The sequence below is a fragment of the Nicotiana tomentosiformis genome, chromosome 3 (assembly GCF_000390325.3).
Source record: "Nicotiana tomentosiformis chromosome 3, ASM39032v3, whole genome shotgun sequence".
In the NCBI taxonomy this organism is placed as follows: domain Eukaryota; kingdom Viridiplantae; phylum Streptophyta; class Magnoliopsida; order Solanales; family Solanaceae; genus Nicotiana; species Nicotiana tomentosiformis.
Genome location: NC_090814.1, coordinates 72,978,417 through 72,995,058, shown reverse-complemented (window position 1 = coordinate 72,995,058; position 16,642 = coordinate 72,978,417). Strand labels below are relative to the sequence as shown.

The window sequence follows — 16,642 nt, the reverse complement described above, 5'->3', positions numbered from 1 at the left end:
CAGAAATGCATTGTAGAAAAGTTACCAACTTTATCTTCTGGCTTATATTATTCAAAGATTAGTACAGTTGAAGCACACTCTATCGTAAACCAGAAGTTTACTGATTCAAATACTTTTGTGCTTTGGCATGGCCGTTTGGGCCATCCTGGATCAATAATGATGAGACGAATTACTGAAAATTCGAGTGGGTATCCATTAAAGAACCTGAAGATTCTTACAAATAATGAATTTTCTTGTGATGCTTGTTATCAAGGCAAAATGATCACTAGACCATCACCAATGAAGGTTCGCATTGAGTCCTCTACCTTCTTAGAACGTATACATGGGGATATATGTGGACTTATTCACCCACCAACTGAGTTGTTTAGATATTTTATGGTCCTAATAGATGCATCTTCAAGATGGTCTCATGTGTGCCTATTATCGTCTCGCAACCTGGCGTTTGCAAAGTTATTAGCCCAAATAATTCGATTAAGGGCACAATTCCCAAATTATCCTATAAAGGCTATTCGCCTTGATAATGCTGGAGAATTCTTATCTCAAGCTTTTGATGATTATTGTCTATCAGTTGGGATAAAAGTTGAACATCTGGTAGCTTATGTTCATACTCAAAATGGCTTTGCAGAGTCATTTATTAAACGACTGCAATTGATAGCAAGACCACTACTTATGAAAACAAAATCGCCCACTACTGTTTGGGGCCATGCTATCTTGCACGCAGCATCACTTATCCGTCTCAGACCAACACATTATAATAAATATTTTCCGTCATAATTAGTTTTTGGTCATGAACCAAATATTGCCCATATACAAATTTTTGGATGTGTTGTATATGTGCCAGTAGCACCACTGCAGCGTAGTAAGATGGGCCCCAAAAGAAGGTTAGGAATATATATTGGGTTTGAATCACCCTCTATTGTTCGCTATCTTGAACCATTAACGGGAGATTTATTTACTGCTCGATTTGCAGATTGTCGATTTGATGAAACAAATTTCCCACAATTAGGGGGAGAGAAAAAGGAAATCAAAAGAGAAATTGTGTGAAAAGTTTTATCATTATCTCACTTTGATCCACGTACCCCTATATGTAATCGGGAGGTCCAAAAGATCATCCATTTACAGAATATAGCAAATCAAATGCCAGACGCATTTACTGATTTGAAAAGGATAACTAAGTCACATATCCCTGCAGAGAATGTGCCTATCCGAATTGATGTCCCAGCAGGATCATCTATTAGCATGAGAGCTAGTGAACCTAAACCATGCCTGAAGCGTGGTAGGCCTATGGGTTCTAAGGATCGAAATCCTAGAAAAAGAAAATCGAAAAATGATCAAAATGATATTATGAAGGGATGTCCTGAAGAGACCCAAGATCTGATTAGTTATGAGATTCCTGAAGAAATCAATAAACCCGAGACTCAAGTGAGCGAAGAACTTTTAATAAGTTCTACTGGTGATGGGATTAATTTTAAATCGATTTGAAATAGTGGTGGATAATATTTTTGCATATAATGTTGTACTTAATATTATGCAAGATAGTGAGGATTTTGAACTCCGATCTGTCGAAGAATGTCAACAAAGATCTGATTGGCCAAAATGGCAAGGGGCAATTCAATCAGAATTGAACGCACTTGCTAAAAGAGAGGTCTTTGGACCAGTAGCCCAAACACCTACTGGTATAAAACCAGTTGGTCATAAATGGGTTTTTGTGCGAAAAAGAAATGAGCAAAATGAAGTTGAAAGATACAAGGCTCGTCTTGTCGCACAAGGATTCTCACAACGACCTGGAGTCGATTATGAAGAAACATATTCACTCGTTATGGATGCCATAACATTTCGATATCTCATTAGTTTAGCCTTACGTGAAAGGCTTGAAATACATATGATGGATGTGGTTACAGCTTATCTGTACGGGTCACTTGATAGTAAGATTTACATGAAAATCCCTGAAGGATTTAAAATGCCTGAAGCATATTCAAAATCTCGGAAAATATACTCAATCAGATTACAAAGATCTTTGTACAGTTTAAAACAATATGGGCGCATGTGGTATAATCGCCTCAGTGAATATTTATTGAAAGAGGGTTACATAAATAATGTTATTTGTCCATATATTTTTATAAAGAAAATGGCATTAGAATTTGTTATACTTGCTGTTTATGTTGATGACATAAATCTTGTTGGAACTCCAGAAGAGCTCCAAAAGGCAATTGAATATCTTAAGAAAGAATTTGAGATGAAAGATCTTGGAAAGACAAAACTTTGTCTTGGACTGCAAATTGAATATTTAGCAAATGGGATCTTTATGCATCAATCTGCCTATACAGAAAGGGTCTTAAAACGCTTTTATATGGACAAAGCGCACCCATTGAGTACACCAATGGTTGTTCGATCACTTGAAGTGAATAAGGACCCGTTCCGACCTCCGGAAGAGGATGAGGAACTCCTGGGTCCTGAAATACCCTATCTCAGTGCAATTGGTGCACTTATGTATCTTGCTAATGCTACAAGGCCTGACATAGCATTTTCTGTTAATTTACTAGCAAGATATAGCTCTTCTCCTACACGGAGACATTGGAACGGGATTAAGCATATATTGCGATATTTAAAGGGAACTCTTGATATGGGTTTGTTTTATGCTAACAAAGATAGTGCAGATCTTATTGGCTATGCAGATGCAGGTTATTTATCTGATCCCCATAAAGCTAGATCTCAGACCGGGTACGTGTTTACATGTGGAGGTACTATCATATCATGGCGCTCCACAAAACAATCTATTGTTGCTACTTCTTCAAATCATGCTAAAATAATAGCCATTCATGAAGCAAGTAGGGAATGCGTATGGTTGAGATTAATAATTCATTTTATTCGAGAAAAATGTGATTTGGAATGTGAAAAAAGACCCACAATTTTATACGAAGACAATACTGCATGCATAGCCCAATTGAAGGGAGAATTTATAAAAGGAGATAGAACGAAGCACATTTCACCAAAATTATTCTACACACACGATCTTCAGAAAAATGGTGACATTGATGTGCAACAAATCCGTTCAAGTGACAATCCGGCAGATTTATTCACCAAATGTTTACCAACTTCAACTTTTGAGAAGATGGTATACAAGATTGGAATGCGGAGACTTAAATATTTGAAACAAGATTTTCATCAGGGGGAGTAAAATACGCGATGTACTCTTTTTTCCTTATTAAGGTTTTTTCCCACAGGGTTTTCCTTATAAGGTTTTTAATGAGGCAGCTAGCAATGCGTATTACTAAATATGTGTACTCCTTTTCCTTCACTAGGATTTTTTTCCACGGGGTTTTTCCTAGTAAGGTTTTAACGAGGCACATTATCTTTTAATGAACATCCAAGGGGGAGTGTTATGAATATATTATATTATGGATGTTCATTTAGTACTCAGTTGTAAATAAGCTTCCTGGAGAAGTTTATCCATATGAGACTCCGCCATAAATACATTTATCTATTTAGTACTCTATTGGAAATAAGCCTCCTGAAGAGCTTATCATTTCGGTACTCCATTATGGATAAATATTACCCATGATAGAAGATTATCTATATCTGGCACAACAGTTTAGAGCAGCAGCTTACACAGCAGCTTACAGCAGCAGCTTACAAGCAGCTTACACAGCAGCTTACACAACAACTTCCTTTCTTCTATAAATAGAGGAGAATTCAGTTCATTATGTATATAAGTTTGAAGTTTGAATAATATATCAGTTTCTCTCTATACTTGTCTTTACTTTACGGTCTTTATTTTATAAAAGTTAGTATATTTTAAAAAAATAAAAAATTACGTAACTAATTTGTCACTCATTACCCTTTTGCCCTTACCGTTCCTTAACCCCTATTACTAGAAGTTCTTTTTAAACAAAGAAAAAGTCAATCCCCATAACAAAAATCAGTCGACCCTACCCAAAAAAATAAAAATAAAAATTATAGAGATACTAGAATAAAATAATAACGTACATATGAAACTAAAAAATAAATTTTAAAACTAAAACGCAGGTACCCCTTAAATTCAAAAATAGAAAAGGTGTCAAAAAAATCCGTTTTCCCGCCTAAATTTCACCAAGTCCAACAAGCTTTCCCAAAATGAACTAAATTCATCACTCCACATCTCCGAAGCAAAATTTCATCTTCATCGAATTTTCTTTCAGTAGGGTTTTGATCTCCAAAGCCCTGTGCCACTTCCATTTTCTAGGGTTTTGATATCGACCCTCTCCGGGAACTTCTTGCTCTCAGTAGTCACCATGTATATTAAAGAAATTTGCTTGGAGGGATTCAAGTCATACGCAACAAGAACAGTCGTCTCGGGTTTCGACCCGTTTTTCAATGCCATAACGGGCTTGAACGGGTCAGGTAAATCCAACATTTTGGACTCAATTTGCTTCGTTTTAGGGATTACGAATTTGCAGCAGGTTAGGGCTTCTAATCTACAGGAGTTAGTGTACAAGCAAGGCCAAGCTGGCATCACTAAGGCTACGGTGTCCGTTGTGTTTGATAATTCAGACCGTACTCGAAGTCCTTTGGGATATGAAGATTGTACCGAAATCACTGTTACCCGACAGGTACATTCCATTTTTCTTTTTCTGTGTTTGGAAAGCAAATGCTTACAGAGGCGGAGTCAGTATTTTAAGGTTATGGGTTTTAGAATCTAGAAATGGCAATTTACTGGGTGCGGATGAATTATTTATACGTTTTTAGTGAATTTTTTTTTACACAAATACATGATCTTTGCCAAAGCTACTGGTCCTGCCTAACCTATAATTCGAAATGCTAGCTCCGCCCATGTATGCCTATAATTGGCTAATGGGATTCTTACTTGTGATAGTCTTCATTTTGAAGTTGAACTTGCATATTTGTGTACAATTGTTGAAAGAGTTCCATGGACATAACAAGCATAAATAAAATGTTTCTTTTTAATTGGTGCAACTCAAAAATTGAGCTTGTGTCTTGATTGCGGGAAGAATGAATGCCACTGCTTTTATTATTTGCTCTTGTTTAGTGAATTTTCAAATAATTTATTGTTAACCAACTCGATTGCATGACTGATTTATGGGGTTGTTTACAGGACATTTTTAGGGTTTCTATTGTTCACATTGTAATATGAACCAGCTGCTTTTCCTTCGCTTTGCTCTTTCTTATCAGGCTTAACTATGACTATGGGTGAAGAATCCTATAATGAGTTTTACTATTGTATATCATATTTGTCAGTAGGTAGTATTCCTATATTAAATAGAGGATAACAAGATCCAACCTGGAATTGTCATAAACAAGGCAGTCGGAGACTGGAATTCTTATTCTGCTTATCCTTTTCTAAAATATCTGCTTTTATTTGTTAACCTATTGTGTACATTAATAATTGATCGTATACGTGCAGATTGTGGTTGGTGGAAGGAACAAATATTTGATCAACGGGCACCTTGCACAGCCAAGTCGTGTTCAGAATCTTTTTCACTCTGTGCAGCTAAATGTAAACAATCCACACTTTCTTATTATGCAAGGGCGCATCACCAAAGTCTTGAACATGAAACCCCCTGAAATCTTGTCTATGCTTGAAGAAGCTGCTGGTACAAGAATGTATGAGACAAAGAAAGAAGCTGCCCTGAAAACTCTTGAAAAGAAACAAAGTAAAGTTGATGAGATTGACAAGCTCTTAGACCAGGAAATTCTTCCTGCCTTGGAGAAACTGAGAAAAGAGAGGATGCAGTATATGCAATGGGCGAATGGGAATGCCGAATTGGACAGACTTAAACGCTTTTGCATTGCCTATGAGTATGTTCAAGCTGAAAAAATTATGGCTGATGCAGTACAGGGTTTAGAAGGTATGAAGTCTAAGATTACCGAAATTGATAATAATGTGGGAAAGATGAACGAAGAGATACAGGAAATGGAAAAGAGAACATCAGAATTGCAAGCTGAGAAAGATGCGAACATGGGTGGGGAGATAAAGCTTTTGACTGAAAAAGTTGATGCTCTTTCATGTGATCTGGTGAAGGAAACATCTGTCCTGAAAAATCAAGGGGACATTCTAAAGACTGAGAAAAAGAATTGTGTAAAGGTCAGAGCTTCATATTTTCCAGTCTTATCTTTTTCTATTTTCTTTTTCTTTCCTCCCAGAAATCTCACTGTATGTTTCTGATACTTGTCAGTTTCTTAAGCTGTGTTGCTGTTATATCCCTTGGATTAAAAAATCATGCACTGATGTTGCAGGTTGAAAAAAATCTTGAGGAATTAAAGCAATCAGCAGAAGAAAAAGTTGCTGCTGTAAGAAAGGCTGAAGAAGGAGCATCAGACCTCAAGAAAAGAGTTGAGGAGCTTTCTATGAGTCTAGAAGAGCATGAAAAGGAGTACCAGGTGAGCATACAAAACTTTATGGGGATCGCTGCACAATGCATATCAAATCCTATCATATCTCAATCAGATGATCTCCATTCTCTTGTAGGGTGTGCTGGCTGGTAAGAGTAGCGGGAATGAGGAGAAATGCCTCGAAGAACAACTAGCTGATGCCAAAGTAGAGGTTGGAAATGCTGAAACGGAATTGAAACAGTTGCAAACAAAAATAAACCATTGTGAGAAAGAGCTAAAAGGGAAGAAAACTCAGCTATTATCAAAGCGAGAAGAAGCTGCTGCAGTGGAAAAGGAGCTTAACAATGGGAGGAAACAAGTGGAAAAACTGCAGAAAGCTTTGGAATCTCTTTTATACAAAGAGGAGCAGATGGATTCATTACAAAGTGTACGTCTCTCGATGATGCCCACTAAAATCTAAAATATTTATACAAAAATCAGTTTTTTTAATTCGGTTTTTCTTGTTGTTGATTGATGCTGTATCTTAAATCAGGATCGTGCCGTTGAAGTAGAGGCTATACAAAAGTTAAAAGATGAAATACGTGTTCTTTCCTCTCGTCTGGCCAATATTGACTTCACATATAGTGACCCAGTGAAGAATTTTAATAGATCAAAGGTAAAAGGCATAGTTGCAAAACTCATTAAAGTGAAGGATAGTTCTGCAATGACTGCTCTAGAGGTTTGTGCATGTATTCTGATATTTTGTTTAGCTCTCTGATAGTCTAATCCTACGAGGGTTTGCTGAGCTGAGCAGTATGTTGGGTTGTGGCATTATACTATTTTATCTACTGCAGGTAGCTGCTGGTGGGAAGCTGTTTAATATTGTGGTAGACACAGAAGATACAGGAAAGCAACTTCTACAAAAAGGTGGTCTTAGGAAGAGAGTGACTATTATACCCTTAAACAAAATTCAAACTCATCCCGTTCAACCAAGATATCAAAATGCTGCTACTAGACTGGTCAGTCACTGCAATTTCCATGATACGAAGTGACCATCAATATTGATGCTTTTAATAGAACACAAGTGTTTATTTTACAGGTTGGAAAGGGCAATGCTGAAGTGGCAATTTCTCTAGTTGGATATGATGAAGAACTCAAAGTATGCCAGTAACTCTTTGTTTCTGATGTTTGCAGATTTATAAAACAAACTTCTGAGTCTGATACCAAGTTTTTGATATCTCAATATTGATTTGGCTTCTTTGGTTTCTGACTTGGAAAATTTTGGATTCATCTGTTTCGTGCCTAATTTTCAGTGCTATGTCAATGACAGACTGCAATGGAGTATGTATTTGGTTCAACGTTTGTTTGCAAAACTATTGATGCAGCACGAGAGGTAAGGTGTCAAATGTAGTTATTGGTACATTGGTGATTTTATATTATATGTATTTCTAATTGTCCTTGTGTTTTAATCTGAATAACAAGTATATAAGACTGCTGACAATAATTATCTTCAACTAAAGAAAGACTACTGATGCTTTGTGCCTGTTAAAAGTTAAAGGGAATTGATGATATTATACATCTCTTGATTTATTGAATTTAAGCAGGAAAATATAGAGAATACTTCATAATATTCTTCAGAATACCGTAGGAAACTCTATATCTTATGTCGTAAATTTACTTGTTAGTAATAGAGAGTTACTGCTTACCATTAACGTTGTTAAAGGCCCGCTTGAGGCGCGCATTAGTCCTGAAGCTTGGTGCTACACAAGTTTGGCGTCGTTAAAGTCAGTGTCTTAGTGCAGACATAATGCATGCCAATGCCCATTGATTCTCTCTTAACAACAACAAAATATCATTGGCAAGATGAATGTGTCAGTGATGGAAATAAGGAAGTAGAACTTGTTTTTGTCCACCTTCATGTTGGTACTTACTGCTATCTGATTCTTATTTTATAAAATGAATTGTAGGTTGCTTTTAGTCGGGAAGTTGGAATACCCAGTGTGACACTTGAAGGTGATATTTTTCAGCCTAGTGGACTTTTAACTGGTGGTAGTCGGAGGTAAGCGATCATCTGCTGCTTCATATGGTCAATTTTGATTCATTTTATGGAATAACTTTTCAAATATCTCTAGTGTTTTGAGGACCCTATTACTTTTCATGATGACATGTGATTTTAAAGTAATATCAACTTTTTACAGGGGCGGTGGTGATTTATTGAGACAACTTCATGCTTTGGCAGAGGCAGAATCAAAACTTTCGTTTCATCAAAAACGTCTCTCTGAAATCGATGCCAAGGTTGGTGGATCATATTCTTCCAAATCATGCACACACCTGAAAATAGTCATTTATACTTTTGGGTTGGGGGAAGGGATAAGTCACAATATAGGTGAATTTCAAGGTCATGCTGTTGGTGTAGTCATTAGATTGTTTTAATAAAATGGACCTTGGGCATACTCAAGCCCAAGAGCTAGTTCATAAAGTGAGGGTTGCCTATAACCATATAAGGAGATGACAACCCATTCATTAACCAATGTGAGCCACTTAACACCTACCCCATGCCCTGGGCTTGTTGAGCGTGGACAACACCCAACATCGGGTAAACCAAGAAAGGATAGGGATGGGCCTAGCTTTGACATCAACTTAAGAAAATGGACCTTATCCCATTCCTCGATCTATGTGAAACACTTAGCAATTTTTGTCAACATTTGTAACATGCATTTGCCTTTCACATGAAACCATAAGATGTGCTAGGGTCGACGAATCTTGATGCATGGATAGATTGCAAATTCTAAGGTTTAATCATTGTCAAATAAGAGAAATTTCTAAGGTTTATTAAGATTCTCTTGGGATAATCTTGCTTCAGTATTAGTCAATGATCATCTTTTTTCATTAGCTATTGCTTCAATCCCCTTAATACAGAACTAGCTGGATAGTATGTGCTCAGTATTGTCAAAGGCGAAAAGCTCTAAAAGCGCTCTAGGTCAATTGGGGCTTTAAGTGCAAAGCGCAATTTAAGTGGGGGCTTTAGTTAAAAAAAGGCGCAATGCAAGAAAAAAATAAAAATATATATGTAATTCAAGAGAAAAGTAACAAATTCATTCATATTGTTTTACTTAACAACTAATACACTTATTTGTCGATTATATTTGTAGTGTAACATTGCTCCATTCAAGATAGAACTCGTGAGCAATAAAGGGCACGTCTTGGTGCCTTGCCTACACTGAAGCGCAACCAGTGTTTTAAAAGGCGTGAGCATAAGGCGAGACGTTTTACATATGCCTCAGCGGGGCGTAAGCCCCATATGTATTTAATTTTTAATATTTTATAAAATAATATAAAGACAGTAAATATTTATAAACAGGTAAAATTGCATAAAAATTGAAGAAAACTATATATATGTGTGTGTGTGTGTGCGCGCTCGCGCGCGCTCCATCCCCACAAAAAACTAATCAAAACAATCTATTATACGCTACTTACAAACACTAGTAATTTGAGTCTAAAAGAATAAAGTTTTCTATATTTTGGAACAAAAAGAATGATTAACCTCCAATTTGAACTTTGAATTTGCTGCTATGAAGGAGAATGTAGTTCTATTTGTATTTGTAAAAAAAATTAAATATTTGTTGCTTTTGGGAGATATTAGCAGACTAGCGGACAAGATAAAAAATTGGGAAAGACTATGAATTAAGGCTTAAATCAATATAAAAGGTCTTTACTTTTAAATTTAATACTTTTGAGTTCCTTTTTAAACCTTTTGAGTAATTACCAAACTGACTTATGAGAATTTGGGTATTATATGAAGTACTTATTCAACAAATTTTGTTTTAATTTGAAAGTCTCTGGGGCTTACTCCTCACTAAAAAAGCGCGCCTCGAACGCCCGAGTGTACGCCCCAAATTGCGGGGCGTCATCGCCCCAGGGCGTTTTTGGTACGCCCCGCCCCGAAAACGCCTTTTAAAACAGTGAGCGCAACTTAAGTGAGGAAAAGCGCCCTGCCTGAGCTTTTTTGAGCTTTAAGGCTTAAGCGTGCCTTAAATGAGCTTTTGACAACACTGTATGTGTCAAAGTAGGTTTCAGTTATAGTATCATGTACTGCAGTTCTTTTCGATGATCAGTCTGGCGGTGTAGAATGGAATTCTGGAGACAAGCTTGAGCTCCATTATCTGACCCTTAACCACCCCCCTCCCCCCCCCTATGTGGTATAATTCAGGTCTATTTCTGGTTCCATTGAGCAGTGTTGTCAAAGGCTCATTTAAGGCGCGCTTAAGCCCTGAAGCTCAGAACAGCTCAAGGAGGGCGCTTCGCTTCGCTTTAGTTGCGCTTCAGTGTAAGGCAAGGCACTAAGGCGTGCGCCTCATTGCCCATGAGTTCTCTCTTGAATCAAGCAGCACTAAAAAACAACTATAATCAGAAATAAGTGTATTAGCTGCTAAGGGAAACATTATAAATGAATTTGTTGCTTTGCTCTTGAAATACATATAGATTTTTATTTATTTCCTTCATTGCGCCTTTTAAACTAAAGCTCACACTTTAAGTCCGCTTAAAGCCCAAATAGACGTAGAGTGCTTTTTAGAGCTTTTCGCCTTTGACAACACTGCATTTGAGGACTTAACTTTTGTTGTTTCTGGCATTCAGATTAATCAGCTCCTTCCGCTTCAAAGAAAATTCAAAGACCTTAAGGCTCAGTTGGAACTTGCATCATATGATCTTTCATTGTCCCAGAGCAGGGCTGAGCAAAATGAGCATCACAAGGTTGTTCACCTTATTCTATTCAGTAACATTTTTTAAAAGATAGAGAGCGGTATTTCATTTTCCTTTGTAGTTTGTTATTTCCTGTATGGCCTTTATTTCCCCTTCAAAGATAAGCGTATTAATGCTTGTATCATCTCTTGCAATTGTTATTTTGTCATGTAGCTTGGTGAACTAGTAAAAAAGTTAGAGCAGGAGCTTGGAGAAGCAAAATCAGCTGTTGAGGAGAAAAGACTTGTCTACGAAAGCTGTCTGGCCAAAGTGTCATGTCTTGAAAAGTCAATTCATGAGCATGCTGGTAATAGGGCGAGCAGACTGAAAGATCTAGAAAAAAAGGTTAAGACTATAAAAAATCAGATGCAGTCTGCACTGAAGGATCTAAAGGTAGGTTTTTAATGTTTCCAGCACTTGTAAAAGTTTTAAGCACTAGGAGCAAATTTCTAGAATGATTTATGTCTTGAATGTCCATATTAAACAATTTCATCAGTTCTTGGTTTTCCTTATCCTCTTATTAGATTTATATTACGTGAAAAATATAACTGATAAGGAAAAGGACTAGAAAGCTAATGATTGAAGAATTATTATCCTCAAACTCAAGTAACTTCTCAGCATCACAATCTTTGGTTTGTCAGTTTGTTGCTAGTTTATGATGATTGAAAGGTTTTATGGTTTTCATTCTAAGCTTGGTATCACTTGTAGAATTCAAAGTTCGTGTAGCACTTGAGCATTCACCAGCTTCTTACAACGTAACTGTGCCTCAATCCCAATCTAATTGCGGTTGGCTATATGAATCCTATTATTCATGTTGCTCCATTCACCAGCTTCTTAGAGAGAAACTAATATAAAAGTGAATAAAATAATGAACAGCAATGTCTATCTGATAATTTTGAAATGTCATACTGAGATGAAATGGTGCAGTGGGACAATATATATCATTCATGGAACCCAGAGGTATTTCCTGAATGTCTCCCCCTAGACGTATCTTTGTTTTCAAAGCCATTAGTTTTGAAGGCCTTTTAATTAACCAATAATTATTTGTTTTCTACAATATTGCAAGGTTTTCATCTGAATAGCAGAAGACAAGGACAATGTCTCAGATTTTACCAGTTTGGGAATTTAGCTGACTAGATGAGGATATCCTAGGACTGATATACTTTAGTTTCATATTGTTGACCCTTCTGTCAGACATAGTTTGGCTGCTGCAAATGAAGATTTTCTGGATCTGTTATCCCTAATGACATGATTGTTTATTCTTCAAGGGGCATGACAATGAAAGGGAGAGGCTTGTAATGGAGATGGAAGCTGTCAAACAGGAACATGCATCCCTTGAGAGTCAGTTAGTTTCTCTGAACAAGCAGATTGATGATCTTGCATCTGAAGTGGATTCCCAAAAGGCGAAGGTGATTTTTGCAGACAACCTACATATAACAGAAGAGTTACTTCTGTTGCTAAATTAAAATGAAGAACATTAATATTTATATGTTTTTTCCGGTAACTTTCTTTGTGAATTTTCTCGACTTTCTCTTGCAGGTTGCTTCTTTGAAAGATGATCATGGCCTGGCCCAGTCAGAACTTAACTCAGCTCGTGTGAAGATCAAGGAATGTGATTCTCAAATCTCAAGCATTCTCAAGGAACAGCAGCAACTTCAGAATAAAATTAGTGAGACCAATCTTGAGAAGAAGAGAATGGAAAATGAGGTTTACTGACCATTTATCCTTGTGAGCTTGTTCTTCTTCTTGATGTCCTTATTGGGAAAACTAACCTCTTTCCTCCTAATCTGGTCACAGGTGAAGCGCATGGAGATGGACCAAAAGGATTGCTCCTTGAAGGTTGAGAAATTGATCGAGAAACATCCCTGGATTGCATCTGAGAAGCAACTTTTTGGAAGAAGCGGTACTGATTATGATTTTGGATCTTGTGATCCTCGTAATGCAAGGGAAACTTTTGAAAAGCTTCAAGCCGATCAGTCAGGGTGAGAACCTTCTAGTTTATTTAACAAATATATATGCAATGTTGCAGAACATTCTATTACCTCCCAATACTCACACTGCTAAGTTTATCTCTTCGATGAAGGCTTGAGAAAAGGGTTAATAAGAAGGTTATGTCGATGTTTGAGAAAGCTGAAGACGAGTACAATGACTTAATGTCAAAGAAGAACATTATTGAGGTTGGTATAATCAGTGTAACCATACTTTTCTGCTGTTTTTTGTTTTACTTATCTTGTGTTGTTGCAGAATGACAAATCAAAAATCAAAAAGGTGATTGAGGAGCTTGATGAGAAGAAGAAGGAAACACTTAAAGTTACTTGGGAAAAAGTTAACAGGTAGCATAGTGGTTCATTGTGTGAGCATAAGAGCTGCTAATTTGACATATATTTCTACTTCGATTGAAGAGTCTACTCTTCAGATTCTACAAAATCTCACCTTGATATTTCATACCTCTTCAGAGATTTTGGATCCATCTTTTCTACTTTGTTACCTGGCACAATGGCAAAGTTAGAACCTCCTGAAGGAGGCACCTTCTTAGATGGCTTGGAGGTTCGTGTTGCATTTGGAGCAGTTTGGAAACAATCATTATCTGAGCTTAGTGGTGGGCAGAGATCTCTACTTGCACTCTCTCTCATTCTGGCTTTGCTTCTTTTCAAGCCAGCCCCACTCTATATCCTGGATGAGGTACTTAAAATTTCTTAAACTAACATGCTCTGAGATTTACATAATAAAGAAAGAATATTTGATCATTAATCATATCACTACTCATAGGATGCCAAGTAATGTCAGTGATGAATTCCAGATTCCTAAAGTGTGTGCTGCGAGTTAGTATTTTGGCAGAATGCATCATGTAGTTTTATGGCAATGGCTATTACCTAGAATTAATGAAAGGATTTGTATCTGTGTATCTTTGGAGAGCGTCTTTTGATGCTGTGACAGAAACATCTATTTGAAAAAAAACGACTGAAAGCACCAATGTGATGTTCGTTTGTTTTCCTCTATCATATATTTTTAATTGTAAGAAGCATAGAGCAGAAGAAGCTAAGATAGATGAGGTGACTCCTACGATATGTCTTCTCATCCATGTGATCTATATTTTTAGATAATATTTGATGTTTATCAAACTAGAAATTCGTAGTCCCTCTGGAACATCCAAAGTACTTGGTATCAGTCCATTAATTATATTATTCTGTATAGCTTCAGACATTTAAATTATTTTGAATTCATCCTCTCTGATGTTTTCAGCTAGAATTCATATAGCCGATATTAACTTGTTTGGAATTGAGGCATAGTTGTTATTGGCAAATTTATATCTAATTTGATTTTCTCTGTCAAGCATTAAAAGAATAACCTGAAAATTTTCTTCCACCAGCGTTGTTATTAAATAAAAAGTTAATTACCAACTCGTCCTTTACGCCCTGTCAAATGGTGTCACATAAAAGTGGGATGGAGGACATATTTAAGGTTTAAACCAGCTGTATAATGAGGTTTCCTTCAAATTCCATCTGCATGTCCTATTCACTTGAAATTTTAGGAAATGTTGCATATTTATGTACCGAATTCTAAATATGCATAATCAATACTTACCTATTGGTAGTTAGCCTTACTGAATAATTGTCATGTCAAAAACTTTTCATCTTGTAAGATATAAAGGAGCACCTTAACACATTGAATAATTTGTTTTTATGCTCTATTCTTGCTTTATGATGTGTTTGGGCATTGCTTATTGCAAACCCAACTTTGGTGATAGTAAGTGGTGCATATGGAATGGTTGCTGAACCTTTTGACTGATCCATACTTACCTACAAACTTTGTTAGTAATTTGCATCTTTTGCCTGTGCTTGCTTGGCAGGTTGATGCAGCTCTTGATTTAAGTCACACACAGAACATTGGAAGAATGATCAAGAGTCACTTTCCACATTCTCAGGTGCACTAGTTTATCTATGATTGAATTTTGACAAATATCTCATGAGCAATTCTTTTGGTCTGGAGAGGAACAGATTTTGTCATTGACATATGCTTTTGTAGAAAAGTGAAATTTGTGACAGTCGTTAATGTTCATAACATGACTAACTAGTGGCTAAAGATCGAAGAGAACTCCAAGCATAAATAGTTGTCAGATGGAAAATGTCAACTGTTGTGTAGCTTTTGCTAACATTCCTTTTTTGATTTCTGTTATTTTGGATTCTGCAGTTTATTGTTGTATCCTTGAAAGAGGGTATGTTTAACAATGCCAATGTTCTCTTCCGAACAAAATTTGTGGATGGCGTCTCAACAGTGCAGAGAACAGTTGCAGCTAAGAATAAATGATTCACAAGATGGTGAGAATGTAATTTTTCTTGCAGTAACTTGATAATTGCATGTTATGATTCTGCTAAAAGTTCTCTTTTTGATGTCTAAATGTTCCCATTTACTTTTGTCCTAAATGTTTCTGCACTTCTTCTATTCGCAGATGCTTGGCGTCATGTGTATAAATTCTGATTTCCCTCCAATATGTAGAAAATCTCATCCCTAATACATTCTAATTATCTTGTTTGTTTGATCTACTCTCCCCAATAGGCTCTCTGAGCTGTGCTGTAACCTTGTCTAACACCCTAGCTTTTCTGCATAAGTAGCAACTGCGACAATTTATGGCTTATTTCTGTATCATTTAATTTTGCAGGCGGCATTTTGTTTTATGTAAGTAATTTAGCTTGGTATAAGATATCCAGTAAGCGCATAACTCCTCATTTTGACGTGAGCGTACATGCTAGTGTAGTTAAAGTGCGCACACGCCCTACACCTTGGACTATATCTGCTGCATAATTAAGCTTGCAGAAATTTGAAGTTGATTGTAGTTTACCGATATATCTGCTTTGCTGCTGACAAAATGCTTTTACTTAAAATTGTGCATCGCGTAATCCAATTACTATTACGACTTACGAGGCATGAGATATACGATAAATTGGAGAAGACGTATTATGGGGTGCCTTGTCATGAACATTGGCAGATGCAGCTTTTGGCATCGGGTTCATCTGAATGTGAGAGCATAGTTGTATATTATTAGTATTTACTAAAATTTCAACAAATATTAGATCAAAACTCAATTGTAAAAGTACAATGAGTTAGTGCTGAAAATATTAAAGGTTGAACCTAACAAGTTTAAATCATGGGATCTGCTAGTGTTATGAGGTAACTTGGTTGTTGGTTGAGTTGTGTTACTATGTCACTAAGTTATTTGTTTGATGGAAGTGTTTGATGCTTGTGCAGCGTTGAATTAGGGGCTAAGATCATGTATGATGGATGAGTGTGGGTTGAGAAAATAGGCTGGTGCATTGATGCTAAGATATGATGGTTCACATATATTATTATTATTATTATAAATATAAATGGATAAAGGGTTAGTTGCTGCGAACATCCTCGCAAGGAAACCACTCAGAACCTGTTCTTAAAGTTAAGGTTTACTTGTTATTATGGAACCTTGATTTGAGGATAAATTTGTAGAAGTAAATGAAGTGGGTGATAGAATGATCTCATTAAGACTCGTGTCAGGAAAGGTGGAATTAATATCAGTACTACATTGGGTCTACAAATAGGATTTGAAGAAACCAAAACC

At 36.5% G+C, this 16,642-nt stretch overlaps 1 protein-coding gene across 4 annotated transcripts; it reads left to right on the top strand.

Annotated features, from left to right (window-relative positions):
• Positions 1-4,068: 4,068 nt before the first annotated feature.
• LOC104087702 (structural maintenance of chromosomes protein 2-1-like) lies at positions 4,069-15,883 on the top strand. Of its 4 annotated transcripts, none has more exons than XM_033653836.2 (21): positions 4,069-4,589; positions 5,402-6,082; positions 6,235-6,378; positions 6,467-6,757; positions 6,863-6,985; positions 7,164-7,328; positions 7,409-7,468; positions 7,640-7,702; positions 8,277-8,368; positions 8,508-8,604; positions 10,945-11,061; positions 11,224-11,442; positions 12,318-12,458; positions 12,589-12,756; positions 12,847-13,031; positions 13,133-13,226; positions 13,294-13,382; positions 13,506-13,731; positions 14,900-14,974; positions 15,241-15,368; positions 15,500-15,683. In XM_033653836.2, the coding sequence occupies exons 1-20, from the start codon at positions 4,272-4,274 to the stop codon at positions 15,355-15,357; spliced, it is 3,465 nt and encodes a 1,154-aa protein (XP_033509727.1). In that variant the 5' UTR covers positions 4,069-4,271; the 3' UTR covers positions 15,358-15,368; positions 15,500-15,683. The 4 variants fall into 4 exon arrangements, with proteins under 4 accessions (XP_033509727.1, XP_009590548.1, XP_009590546.1 ...); XM_009592253.4 differs by lacking the exon at positions 15,500-15,683 and adding an exon at positions 15,710-15,883 and having other exon boundaries at positions 4,070-4,589; positions 6,863-7,048; XM_009592251.4 differs by having other exon boundaries at positions 4,070-4,589; positions 6,863-7,048.
• The last annotated feature ends 759 nt before the right edge of the window (positions 15,884-16,642 follow it).